This window comes from Hemicordylus capensis, chromosome 13 (genome assembly GCF_027244095.1).
Source record: "Hemicordylus capensis ecotype Gifberg chromosome 13, rHemCap1.1.pri, whole genome shotgun sequence".
Classification (NCBI taxonomy): Eukaryota; Metazoa; Chordata; class Lepidosauria; order Squamata; family Cordylidae; genus Hemicordylus; species Hemicordylus capensis.
In genome coordinates, this window is record NC_069669.1 from 348,863 (window position 1) to 362,300 (window position 13,438).

At 63.5% G+C, this 13,438-nt stretch overlaps 1 protein-coding gene across 1 annotated transcript; it reads left to right on the plus strand.

Annotated features, from left to right (window-relative positions):
* Window positions 1–347: 347 nt before the first annotated feature.
* LOC128336328 (heparan sulfate glucosamine 3-O-sulfotransferase 2-like) lies at window positions 348–7,961 on the plus strand. Its single transcript, XM_053275734.1, has 2 exons — window positions 348–1,207; window positions 6,543–7,961. Exons 1-2 carry the CDS (start codon window positions 351–353, stop codon window positions 7,159–7,161), a joined length of 1,476 nt encoding a protein of 491 aa, XP_053131709.1. The 5' UTR covers window positions 348–350; the 3' UTR covers window positions 7,162–7,961.
* The last annotated feature ends 5,477 nt before the right edge of the window (window positions 7,962–13,438 follow it).

Genomic DNA, 13,438 nt, shown 5'->3' on the forward strand with positions numbered 1-13,438 from the left:
CAGTTTTGGGTCAAGTTGGGGGAGCCAGCCATGCCCCCCCGCATGGCATGGCTCCATCCAAACACCCTTCTGGAAAAGCCAGCAAGGGCCCCGAGCGGGGGCTATGCCTGGAAGCCCCGCCCCAGCCCTTCTTCCGCTCTTTCGGGCTGTGTTGCGTCAGGGGCGCGCATCCCGCCCTTCAGTCAGAAACGCGCAGGGCGGCTCACAAGTCGCGCCAGAGACGCCCGCTTGGGGGGGGGGGGAGCATCGCCCCGCAGCCCCAAAGAGGAGAGGAGGGAGGGGGCTCCCGGGTGGCAGAGAGAGGCAAGCTCCAGCGCCAGGGGGTGGGGGGGGGGAGAGACTGGGCTTCGATGGGGGTCAGGAGTCGGAGTCCCCCGGTGGTGGCGGGCCGCGCGCTGGAGGCCGAGCAGCGCCCGCTTCCTCGACGGGAGGCGCTCCCGCCCTCAGTGAGGCTCTCTGCGCCCGCTCAGAGGCCCTCTCGCCGCGTCTCTCCCGGCCCGAGCGGGGTGCGGCGGCGGGGGGTGTCGGGCGGGCTGACTCCGCATCCCCCGCCCGCCGGGGGCGGCTCCGGCTCGGCTGACGTCAGGCGGCCCTTTAAAGAGGAGTCGCCGCCGCGGGAGCGGGGCAGGCAGTGGCGGCGGGCACGGAGCTCGCGCGCTGGCCGGCCTGCCTGGGTCTCTGCCGGCCAGCCGCCCCGATGCGCCTCCGACGCCGCCGACGCCGCTGGGGGGCAGCCGGGGGGCAGCCGTGGCCCGCGGCCCGCCGGCGATGGAGGGATGGCGCTTAGCCGGCGGAGGAGGAGCCGCTGCCGGGCGCTGGTGCTGGGCTCGTTCCTCTCGCTCTCGGGCACCTACCTCTGCTACAGCCTGCTGCTCTTCTGCTGCTGCGGGCCCGAGCCGGCGCCCGGGCCCGCCCGCTGCCTACCCGCGCCTCCCCCAGCCGCCGCCGCGCGCAAGAAACTCCTGCAGAAGTGGCGCGCCTGCCCAGCCCCGGCGCCTCCGCCGCCCGCCCCCTCGGCCTCCAGCGGGGCCCCCCATCGAGGCGGCGGCGGCTCCAAGCGCCTCCCGCATGCCCTCATCGTGGGCGTCAAGAAGGGCGGCACCCGCGCCGTGCTGGAGTTCATCCGCGGCCACCCGTCGGTGCGCGCCCTCGGCACTGAGCCCCACTTCTTCGACAGGCACTACGAGCGGGGCCTCGAGTGGTACAGGTGAGAGCGGGGGGGGGGGCAAATCTGTACACGCGCAGAGGCTGCGCTGCCAGCAGCCCTCGGCCCGACCGCGCAGGGCAGCTTCTGCCGAGACTCCCGAGGGCCGTGCGTGGCCAGCCTTGCCTGCTCTGACAGGCAGCTGCTTCCCAAGGGCTTGCTTGGTTGGGTCTTTCCCAGCCCGGGCCCTGAGGAGAGCCCCCGAAAGGGTTGCTGAAGGTGGGGCTTTGGGCGTAGCTCCGCCGCTGAGCGAGGGACCAGATTTCTCCCCCCAGCCAGGATGGCTCTCTCATCCTGTCGGGCATGGAGGCTCCTCGCACCCTGAGACCCACGAAGAATGGCTCAGCCGGGACTCCGGACTCGCAACTGCTGCTGCCCTGGAACACGGAGGGAGGGGAAGATGCCGAGCCGAGGGGCCGGGGCGGGGGCCCCGATGAGAGGCCGTTGAGCTTCAGAGCTTAACTCGTGTGCGGGGGTGGCGGGGGGGGAGGTTCCCCCCTCCCCAGCTGCCTTTTGCCATGCCGGAGGAAACTGTCGCGCGCGCCATCTAGGAATCTCCGTGACGCTCTACTCGGCAGGCTGTGCGTGCAGCTGGCGGCGGCGGCGCCTCCTTCTTGGCCCGGTGGCCAGAGCAGAGGGGAGCATGCCCGCCCCCCCGCTCTCGCCCCGCCCCGCCCCCGCCGGGAAGCGGGTGGGAGACGCCGCGCGCGGAGCTTTGGAGACCCCCTTAAAGAGGGCGGGAGTTGGTGAAGGACCCAAACCTGCCGGCAGGGGGGGCCCAGCTGCCTCTTGGGATTCCTCGCCCTACAAACGACTGTCTGATCTTGCCGTCCGGATGGTGACGGGCTTTCTCCGTAAAGGGAAAGACAGCAAGGCTGGGAGCAGCAGCTTGGTGGGGTCCAGAAGTGTTCAGCGGGCCTCAGGCCGCTGGGCGACCGCGGGGGAGGGGTGGCCAGTCGCCTTCCCCGCGTCGGCCCTCCTCCCTTGCTGGGCTTTCCGAGCTGATTCCTTCCCGGGAAGGGCGCTTCGGGGCCGCAGGCTCGGGACAGAGCACAGGCTGCAGCCCCCTCCGGAGTGTCTCTGGGCGGCCGGGGCCCCCCTCCCTCGCCCCCCACCCGGCCAGCTAAGCAGTCGCGCTGGATTGATGCGTTCACGAGTTAACCGCCGGCCAGCGGCATCGCCCAAGCCCAACGTCTCCCCCCAACGCGCCGCCGCTCCCCCACCAGAGCCATCCTATTTCCGTCCCTCCCTGCCCCGCCTTCCTCGTCTCGGTGCTGCTTCTCCCGCCCCCGCCCCGAGTTGCCTGGGAAACCTGCTGGCTGCTCAGAGTTTTCTTTCTGCTCTTCTGGTTGCACCCCAAAACCCTTGCAAGGGTGTTGCCTGTTGCCCTCTCGGGGCGCCTTGAGCAAGAGCTGCTGCTGACAGGGGCTGGGCTGCTGCAGCCCTTCTCCGAGCAAGAAGGGGACCTTCTCTTCCCAGACCTTCTCTTCCCAGGTCTTTCAGGCAGGCCTCTCCTGTCTGCACCCTTCCAGGGCAAGGCCCTGCAGCCCCATAGTCGTGCTGGTACCACCTTGCTTCTTGCCCTCCCTTCTGGGCCACCTTCTGGGCTGGCTCTGGACAAGACCACCCCACACACCCAGTTGCTCTTACATGGACCACTGTGTGCTAAATGTGTGCTGTGTGTTGCACCCAGGTGGTGAAGTTGCCCCCCCTGCCCGCCCCCCCCCAGCACTGCTGTCTGCCAGGCGGCGGTGCCTTTTCTTGGGGGAAGGCATGATGTGTGGGCAGGTTTGTGGCCTGCTGTGAGTCCTTCTGCACAAGCACCCCGGAAGCTGCTTGGCACAACTGACCAACCGGTCTCTGTCGTGCTCCAGCCAGAGGAGAGGCTGGGGCCCGGTTCACGCCCTGGCCTGCCAAGGAGGCGAGGCCGGGAGCCGGCTGGCAACTGCCTCTGTCCTCAGCTGCTGCCGCTGCTGCTCCTCAGGGGCTCCGGCTCTCTACTGCTGCTGCTGCTGCGATCGATGCTGCCATCTCTCCCAGCCGGCAAAGCCTCCAAAGGTGCACCGATAAAACAATTAAGTGACGCTTATCAAGGTTTATGAGATGCCTTTAATCTCCCACATGTGCCAGAACAGGAGTGCGAAAGCAGAAAGCTCTGGATTGATTTTGCTCCTGTGAAACGGAGCAATTAACGCCATCGGCCAGGCGCGCCGGGAAATGTCCTGCAGCGCACGTGCATCTGATGCTTGGAAGCAGCCCCTCCCTTCTCAGTGCCAAGGGTGCCCCCCTAGTTTCTCCAGAGACAGGCATGCCTCTGGGTGGGTAAGGCCTCAATTCTGCATGTTACAGCCATTGTGTGCCTTTTGTTGGTGTCTGATTTCAACCCTCTCTATGGGCATGGAAAGCTATTTTCCTGCATTGTGGTGGGACCAGAGAGAGAGAGAGCTCTTGCAGCGACATATGCATGACCAGACCCCTGCAGCTCACTGGGCCAAGAGGCACCTTTTCACCACGTGGCGATTCTCTTTATTGAGCAGGGGGAGAGTAACTGGCCCTCTCCACCCCCAGCACAGCATCCCTCCAGTGACAGTTGCTGGTGTCTATCTTATGTTTCTTTTTAGATTGTGAGCCTTTGGGGACAGGGAGCCATCTTATTTATTTAGTATTTCTCTGTGTAAACCACCCTGAGCCATTTCTGGAAGGGCGGTATAGAAATTGAATGAATGCATGAGCACTTCAGCCCATGCCAGCAGTCTCTGGAGCTGAGCTCCCTTTCCGTGTCGCTGCTGCTCTTGAGGACACCAAACCCAGCCAAGCTGGAGGCTTGATGATGCTCCTTTCAGACTGCCCTGATCTCACCAGCTGGGTGCCTTTGGGGAGAGAGGCTCTTGAGCTTGGCACCCACTTCTCAGACTCCTCCTCCTCCTCCTCCTCCTCTCAGTCTGTGTTTCACATCCTGGAAAGGGTCTCCTCCGGGCCAAGGCTGATTCTGCTGGGAGGGGTGTGCCCAGGAGACCTGCAAGTCTGTGGGGTGGGGTGGGGGGGGCACAAGCAACTGCAGGCAGAGGAGGGTCTGCGAGGCGAGCTCACACACAGGCCCTCCTCCTCCAGCGCTCCCTCTCTCGCCCTCTGCCCCTCCTCTCCCCCAGCACAAACTCTATTTGGGGGCTTTGGGAAAGGCAGCCCTCTTCCCCACGACATCATTGGAGCCCTCCGATGCTGCCGGACTTCAGCGCCACCATCCAGAGCTGGAGCCCGACCATATCTGAGGAGGACCCAACTTGGAGTATAGGACAAAGACTTATAGACCGCTTTTCAACCCAAGTCCCCCAAGCGGTTTACAGAGATATAAATCAATCAGTAAAATGGCTCCCTGTCCCCGAAGGATTCCCAGTCTAAAAAAGGAACACAAAACAGACCCCAGCAACAGCCACTGGAGGGGTGCTGTGCCGGGGACGGAGAGGGCCAGTTGCTCTCCCCCTGCTCAAGAAAGAGAATTGCCACTTTGTAGAGGTGCCTCTTGGCTCAGTGAGCAGGAGAAGCCCTGTGCGAAAGGATTCCAGTCAGATCTCAGGTATCCCCTTCTTGCTGTGCATATATATAAATCAGCATCCACCTCTGCTTCTTCTGCGGGCGGCGGGGGGAGAAATATGTGGGATGGGAACATGTTAAGTTGCACGTTGAAATGTTTCTGCAAATGCAGATTTGCAGAGCTACACCTGTTTTCGATTCGGACATCCCGTTCTGACATATCCTCAGGAAGGGCTCGTTTCGCTTCCGCAGCGACACACGACACCCACACCAACTCACCAAGTGGCACAGGCTCCCCGGACACCTGCATGCGGGGCGGGCCGGGTCCTTGCATGGCACAGGAGGGGCTGGCTGGCAGCATGCAACTAGGCCAGCCCTCCTCCTCGGCCTCCTCCGCTGTCTCGCCTTGGCGTCAGCTGTAATTAAGCCTGGGCTGCTTCTCCATGCTCTGGGGAGCCGCCCTGCTCCCCAAGGCGGATGGCGGGATGACACGACCCCCCTTGGCCCAGCTGAGCTCAGGGTTCCTCGCCTGCCTCTGCCTGCATCTCTCTCTCTCTGCCGCTTCCCTCCCCCCCCCCCGCTTTGGCCAGCTCAGACTCAGCACCCTTTGCGGTTCGGGAGCTGCAAGGGCCACCAGCCTGCCGCTGCCATACATCAAGGCGGCGCTTTTGTGTTTGTCATCATTGATCAGGCCCTGTAATTTTTTGTCTCCTAAATAGACGGGGCTGCAATTCCTCACGGAATGGAACTCTATTAGGCCCATTAATGGCCCTGCTGTTTCATGAATCCCCACCAACAGGGAACCGTTTACCAAGCTGTCCTGGGCTGATGGATGACCCCGCGCCCGTTGGTGAAGGGGAGCCGGGAGGGGCAGGGCCTCCCCAGCCCTGAATTAGCATCTTGCTGGCAATGGCAGAGACAAGGACGCAGCAGCAGCAGCAGCAGCAGCAGCAGTGGGATGGAGGAGAGCCCAGCAAAGCGCCCAGGAGGCCCCAGTCCTGCCAGAAACAGCCTCGCTGGGGGGCTTCCAAGCACGCTGTGGGCGGGGGGGGGCATGGGAAAAGAAGCCTCCTCCGCTGGCTGGAGCCCCCACCCCACCCCCGGCCAGAGCCAAGAGGAGCAGCAGCAGCAGCGGCGGCCACCAGCGATGGGAGGACTCCTGAGAAGGAGCTGGGGCGGGCTGCAGGGTCGCTCAGTTGCCTCGCTGCTCACATCCAGGGTTGGCCGCCCATCCACTGGGCAGTCACCTGGGACACCCGTTCTGGGGGCAGGTTGTGTGTGTGTGTGTGTGTGCGCGTGCCAGGAAATAGCTCTCTTGGTTATTCGCTCTCCTCCTGAAGAACGTCACAGGCAATCCTGCTCCCCGCTCCCCAAAGAACCGGCACATTCTGCCCTCCAGAATCCACCGCCTTCTGGGCTCCTTGCCACCTCGGCCCCCAATAAACAGCTCCTCCCTCCCTTGAAGAGGAATGGCCGGCCGCAGCATGCATTTCCGAAATGCAATGGTCTCAGGCTGGATTTCCAGCTTCGCAGCCGCGTCTCTGCATCTCTGAAGGGTTAGCGCTTGGCCCCCACAGTCTATGGGAGACGCTCCCCCACTGCATCCTCCAACCAGTGTGGGCTAGTCAGTTGTGGGTCATCTGCACAGGCGGGCCATTTGACCTCGGGAATGAGCAGCCTGCGCACCTCCAGTGAAAGCTGAGGGGTCTGCGCTTCTTGGCTTGGGGCTGGGGGGTTGTGTGTGTCTGTGTGCGGACACCAAACTTCACCCAGCCTTGCTCACGCCCGCCTCTCTCTTTGCTCGCAGGCGCCTGATGCCCCGGACCCTGGAGAGCCAGATCACCATGGAGAAGACGCCCAGCTACTTTGTCACGCGGGAAGCCCCACAGCGGATCTTCAACATGTCGCGGGAGACCAAGCTGATCGTGGTGGTGAGGAACCCGGTCACCAGGGCCATCTCCGACTACACCCAGACCCTCTCCAAGAAGCCCGACATCCCCACCTTCGAGGGCCTGGCCTTCTGCAACCGCAGCCTGGGCCGGGTGGACACCTCGTGGAATGCCGTCCGCATCGGCCTGTACGTGGTGCACCTGCAGAACTGGCTCCAGTACTTCCCCCTCTCGCAGATCCACTTTGTCAGTGGGGAGCGGCTCATCACGGACCCCGCCGGGGAGATGGGCAAGATCCAGGACTTCCTGGGCATCCGGCGGGTCATCACCGAGAAGCACTTCTACTTCAACAAGACCAAAGGCTTCCCTTGCCTGAAGAGGGCGGAGGGGGGCGCCTTGCCCCGCTGCTTGGGGAAGTCCAAAGGGAGGACTCATGTCCAGATTGACCCGGAAGTGATTGAGCAGCTGCAGGATTTCTATCGGCCCTACAACATCCAGTTCTACGAAACGGTCGGGCAGGATTTCCACTGGGAGTGAAAGGGGCCTTCAGCAGGGCCCTGCACGCCTGCCCTGGTGGTGGTGGTGGTGGGGCCCTCAGGCTCCCTTTTGGCCCACTGGGAGGAACGCACAGCCGGGGGGGTGGGCAGGCAAGGGGGCTTCCAGAGCCTGTGGGTGCCTCACCACCCAGCGCCAGCCCCAGTCCGACCTTTGGCCAGCACCTTGGACTGGGCCTTGCCGGGTGGTGCAATCAGGGAATGCGGAGATGCCCACGGATGGATTCTATTTTTCGTAAGGATGATATATTATTATATGAATAGAGTCTATAATGATTGCTGCTTAGGCACCAGCTGGCCTGCGGCCCGTCCCGGGTGCCCAGCTGAATGCCGCCCAGAGCAGGTTCTCGAAACGCCCTGGAAGCCAGCCTGGCGGAGGGGTGCAGCCGGGGTCTCCCTCGTGCCGGCAGAGGCCCCACTTCAATGCCCAGGGAGGCTGGCCTGCTGGAGCCGGAGTCTTCCTTCTCTTTCTCCTTTGCTGAGAGCCCTGTCGCCATGGAGACACCAGGGCCTCCGCTTTGGGGGGGGGGTGAGGATGAGGATGAGGATGAGGATGAGGATGATGTCTCCGAAAGCACTCGGTCCTGTGAGACATGCCTGTCCGGCGAAGAAAGCACACGCGTTGTCTGCTATTACGGGTACTTCCGAAACGGCCCTGCTCCGCGTGGAGGATGCGACTCTCCCTGCCCAGCCCTCCCCTGTATCCACACCCGCCACCTTCCTCCAGTGAAATAAAAGCAAGTCCCAACAAGCCCTCCTGGAGATCTTTCTTTCCCTCCGTGTGGGGGAAAGGTGGAGAAGTGGGGGGCAAAGGTGGAGAAGCCGCTGGGCTCCAGGTGGTCGGAGGGGGGTCTCCGGAGGCCCTTTCGCCCATCCCCACACAGGGACAAGGGCCCTAAAGGAGGGGGGGCTACTCTAGGGCAGCACGGTCTTCTCCCTACCAGGCGCAGCGAGCATGAGAGGCAGGAGAGCAGCCCCTGCTGAGGAGGAAGGCAGTGGGCCACGGTGGTGGGCCGGTCCCCTTGGCTTGCTCCGCCTTGACGTGGAGGCAGCCACGGTGGGGGAGTGGACTCAGCCGGGGGGGGGGCTCCTGGAGCCAGCCTGTGAGGAGATCCTTCAGGCCTGCCTGGGACCACCCTGACAGTTCTCCCCCCCCCAGCTTCTTCCCAGAGTGGCAGCTCCATCCCCTAAGAAGGGGAATGAATCTCTTGCAGGGCTGCTCACACCTCTAGTCTCACCTTCATATGCAACCAGGGCAGACCCTGCTTAGCTAAGGGGGCGTCAAGCCAAGAGGCCGATCTGGTGGGTGCCCCCAGTTCTGGGGACCCCAAGGGCTGCAGCCTATATGGTGGGGTCAGCCTAGCCAAGCAGGAGGGGGGCGGGAGCTAAGCGCCTGCATGGTGAGGGGGGCAGCCAGCCGAGCCGGGTCCAGAGAGGCCCCAGCTGAACGTGGTCCAGAGCTAACCTGGATGGAGACCTTTGCCCTGGGAGGGGTGGAGCTGGGCCCTGCCGGGAGGGTGGTGGTGGTGGCAGCTTCCACTCCCACATTCCTGCCCCACTGCTGGCGAGAGGGTCTCAGCCATGGGCTGGCATCGGCCTGCCCATCAACCCTCAGGCAACCCGTTGCCATCCGCTGTGTGGGCAGCTGGGAGGTCCTAACCCTAACCCACAGCAGCAGCAGCAGCCAGAGGGTCCGGTGTGGCCAGCAGCTCATGCATTCAAACGGCCCATGGCTGGGACTGCCCCCCTCCACCATACGGGGCCAGTTGGCACCTCACCCCACCCTCCAGGAGTCCTGCCTGGCCTCAGGGGCCCCTCCCTTGAGGGCTGGGACAGGCTTGCTGTGAGCACACACACACACACACACACACACACACACACAGAGCCCTGCATGCTGGGGGTCGGGCAGGGCCGTTCAGGAGAGCAGGGAGCAGCACCACGATTCTCCTCTGAGGCCCCCAGGCAGCCACGGGCCCAGTCCTCTGAGGCCCCCAGGCAGCCACGGGCCTCCTCTGGGCCCGGCTGGGGCTCCCAGCTGGGCCACCTCCCCCTGAGTAGCCATTAAGCCCCCTGGGGGCAGGCGAGCATCCAGACCCTGCCCACCGAATCTCGGCAGGGGGTGCTCAGAGTGGCCGGTGGCCTCCAGCCCCCCAGCCGCACAGGAGCCGTTGCCAGGAAGCCCCAGTGCAGAGAGGCCTTGGCTGGGAGATCCAGGAAGCAGGTGTGGGGGGGGCTGGTTTTCTGTCCAAAGGCCACCGGTGGGAAAGGAAAAGCCCAGCAGAGAGAAGGATGGTGGGAGGAGGGAGGAGGATGGAGGCGCTGGCGGCAGGATCGGCCCTCTCCCCAGGGGCCGTGGGACTACTGACGGGTGGGAGGAGGACCCGCAGCCTCATCCCAAAGGGGTGCGACATCCCCGGGATACCCACATCCATGCAGGGCTGTTGTCCTTCAGAGGAAGGAGCCCTGGAGGGAGAGCAAGGAGGCAGGGGTGGCACTTGCTTGCGTTCGAGGCAAACAAGGAGGCGGCCAAGAGGTACAGCAGCTTCTCCTCCAGGGCAGCAGGCCGCCCAGCATGCCCCGCCCGCCCCCACAAGAGGCGCCCTCCTGCAGGCCGTGAGAGCCCTTTCTCCATTGCTGGGGAGGGGGTCCCGCTTCCCCCGGCTGGCGGGGGCTCTCCTTCGAAGCCAGACCCTAAGCCAGCACAGGAGAAAGGCACGCGCTCCGTGCTTCTCTCGGCCCTTCATCGGGCAGCTGGCCAAACCAGCCCTCCTTTCTGGGATTCCCAGGGCTGCCTGGTCATGGACAACGCTAATCGGCATATGAAGAAGCACCACCATTTCTCCTGGCAGGGAAGAGCTGCAAGTATGTGCGGATCCATCCAAGAAGGTGAGGAGCCACAGAGCAGGAGGAAGCCTCCCATGGTGGTGGCCTTCTCTGCCGTGGCCCTGGTGGCCTCCAAAGGGAACTGGGGGCAGGGGGGGCTCCTGCTCGGACTTGGGCTTCAACAGGACCCTGGCCTTGTGCATGAGACGGGCTCGGAGACGAGATGCTTCCCAAGGCCACCGAAAGGGGGTGGCAAGGCCAGGCCAGGCACGGCTGGGGCAGCCACACTGCAGCCCAGCTTGGCGACGCTTCCACTCTGACAGCAGCAGGTCTGGCCAGTCCAGAGACCTTCCCCGGCCCCTGCCCCACACTCCCTGCTGCCCTTGAAAGGGGATCTGGGACAGACAGAGAGGCCAAGGCAGCAGCTGAGCAGGCCAGGCCAGGCCAGGGCCTGGCATCAGGGCACCGAGTTCCTGCCTCAAGCCTTGTTGGACTCCTCCCTGGGGCCAGCCCTGCTGCTCTTTGGGGCTGCAGAGCTCGGAGGGGGCAAATCTGCAGACTCCGGAGGCAGCGGAAAACCTCCAGGCTCTGCAGCCCCTTGAGCCAGAGCCCCCCCCCCCCCCCGTGGGGGGCCACACGTCTAGGGCCAGGCTGCTCAACATAGACTCATCTCATCATCGTGAACGCAAATTAATACCATCTTTGTTTCACACCAGCCAAACCAGAGTCGATGAGTATGAGATCCCTATAGGATTTTGCTGAAGCATTAAATTATCCTGTTGTTGCCTATTGTTTTTCTCAAATTAGCTATTGATTTATACAGGGAACCTCAATTATTCTCTCAGGCACTTAGGAATTCAGCTAAGTAGCATCTCATTTTTTAAAAACAAAGGGAAGGGCCTGACATGCCATTAGCAAGTTGGGAGCCCCCCCCACCCTTGGTGTCCCAGCTCAGCAGCGCCGGATCTCTCAAGGCAGGACCAAGGGGAGAGAGATGCTCCAAAGACTTCAGGAACACTGCGGGAGCTGCTTACGGACCTTCCCCGTCTGGAGAAAACCACCCCGGTCTGGATAGATGAGCATACCCCAAAAGCTGTCTATTTGGACATGCATCTATGAGCAGACGGAGCTGCCTTCCATTTTGTTTTGTTTTAAAATTGGGGGGCAACCCCAGAAAAGGCCCTGTCCTGGTGCTGCCCCGCCACGGGCCCTGGAAGACATTGTGGCAGCTGAGGTGGTTCAGCCCTGACCTGGATGGACCAACTTGGTCTAAAGCGCCTTCCTCTCTTGCTAGATGCAGAGATGCAGACCTTCTCTCTTGGGGAGCTGACCTCCCCGGCCCCTTCTGTTTGGGATCTCCAAGTGGGTGGGCCCCTGGGCCCTCCCGCTCTGCGCCTTTTGCCTCCAGCCAGAGTTTGGCCAGCAGAGAACTCTCTCTCTCTCTCATTGGCTGAGTGATGGTGCCTTCATTGTGATGGGGCTGGCGGCTGCTCTGTTGTTTTGGGACCTAGCCAGGGCTGCTCAATCCGAGCGAGGTGGCGGTGGCGGGGGGGCCGGGGGGGTGGAGAGACTTGGCTGCAATCTCCTCTAAAGACCTGATGGAAATGCCCACCGACAGGATGACAAGGTAGGCCTTTCAGGGCCGTGATGAATGGGCACATCAAGTGGAAAGTGCTGAATCCAGATTGCCCAGCGAGGAGGAGGAGGAGAGATTAAGCGGCCTTAATAGGAAGTCAGGACTGGTGCGCAGGAGGGGCAGAGAAAGCGCCCTCAGCTCCAGGGCTCCTTGCTGTGCAAAAGGCCCCGGCAGCAGCAGCAGCAGCACCTCCCTCTGCCTGCTGGGCTCAGGAAGGAGGAGGCCTCTGTCTCTGGGCCCTGCAGCCTGCCTGGCACCCAGCAGCAGCAGCAGCCTTCGAGCAGCGAGGCTCCTGAGCGAGGGGAGGGCACCTTCTTGTCCCTTGCTCTAAGAGCTCCTAGGAGTGCCAGGTCTTGGGAAGGAGGTCTTTGCTGGCCTTCATGGTCCTTCTTTAAACCCTTCTGGGAACGTGCGCAGTCATAAGCCAAGGGTTGGTTGGGGGAGAGAGTGGCGGGAGGTGGGTGGAGGCTCAGTGCAGGACCCGAGGAGGAGGAGGAGGAGGAGGGCCATGCGCGCTCCCTCAGCCCTGGAGGAAACCAGCAGCGCTGCCCTTCAGTCCTGTGGGGAGAGCCCCCTGCTGGGCACGCAGAGGGCCCCGAATCCCAGGTAGTAGGGCTGGCCAATGGAACCCGGCGGGAGAGCCTGCTGCCGGCCAGAAGAGGCCATGCTGAGCGAGCGGGACCAACAGCCGGACTTGGCACAGAACAGAGGGTAGTCCTGAGACTTGGGACCACCACAGGCCCAGAGTGGTGGTGACTGGCCAGGAGCTGCACTCGAAGGCCCGCCCCAGTCCACAGCCCTCTTTCTTCCCCTCCCACCCCCCCACCCCCCGGATGCCAGTTGTGGTGGCCGGGAAGAGGCCGAGTGAGGGCGCTGCTCTCTCGGGGGATGCCGCCACTGCCCGGCTGGCAAGGGGCCCCTCCTCTTGCAGTGCCAGGAGCCTAATTGCTGGAGAGGCGTTTGGGTGCAGCAGACTGGGGTGCTTGGAGAGCCCTCTTCACAGAGCCCAGAGGGCCCCGGCTTGGCTGGCCTCTGCAGTCGGCTCCCCGATGGTGCTCCCGGTCCTGCTTGACGTCTCCGGAGAGCTTGGGGGCTCTTGGGAACGCTGGGCTGAGCTGCTCTTCAGCCTGCCCCCCCCCCCCCGCCACCAGTGCAGGGGGCTCGAGGCATGGAAGGGCCCACCAGCATGGGCAGCACTCCCGCCTGAGGAGCCTGGCCCTTCAGCAGCAGATGCCCAGCAAGCAATGCAACCCCAGCCCTGGCGCCTTTGGCTGCGACCCAGCCGGAGACATTGGCCATGGCGACAGGGGGCGAGGGGGGGGAAGCAAAGTTGCCCTTCTGGCCTTCCTGGGAGGGAGACCAGCACCTGGGCCAGGGAAAGGCCCTGCTGTTGCGCTGGCCAGGGGGAGGGTCCATGGGGGGGGGACGCCCACACCCTGCCCCAGGCTCTGGAGGGAGAGGGAGTCACTGGGGCTGTGCATAATGGCCAAGTGGCTGGGTGGCTTCAGCTGTGTTTGTAGCTCTTCAGGATTCTGTTTGCAATTAGCTGAATACTCATGGCTGCCTGGGGACCAATCATCGACAGGTAATGAGCCTGTGTGTGGTGCAGATGGCATAATAAACAGTCAAGGAGACCAGGGAGAGGGCACGGACTCCGCTGGCAGCAAGGGCATTGCCCGGAGCAGAAGGAGCGGGAGCGAGGGGGCTGCCAAAGGAGGTGCCAGCGGCTCTGCTTCCGGGAGCTCTGTTTGCTCCTCTTGGATGGGATGGGAGCAAACGGAGCTGCAGGAAGCAAAGCCAG

What these genes read in the sequence shown, in the direction of transcription:
- LOC128336328 (XM_053275734.1), top strand. Translation starts at nt 351, where the DNA reads ATGGGGGTCAGGAGTCGGAGTCCCCCGGTGGTGGCGGGCCGCGCGCTG. An exon ending in CGGGGCCTCGAGTGGTACAG is followed by an intron (nt 1,208 to 6,542) that starts GTGAGAGCGGGG and finishes CTTTGCTCGCAG; the next exon opens with GCGCCTGATGCCCCGGACCC.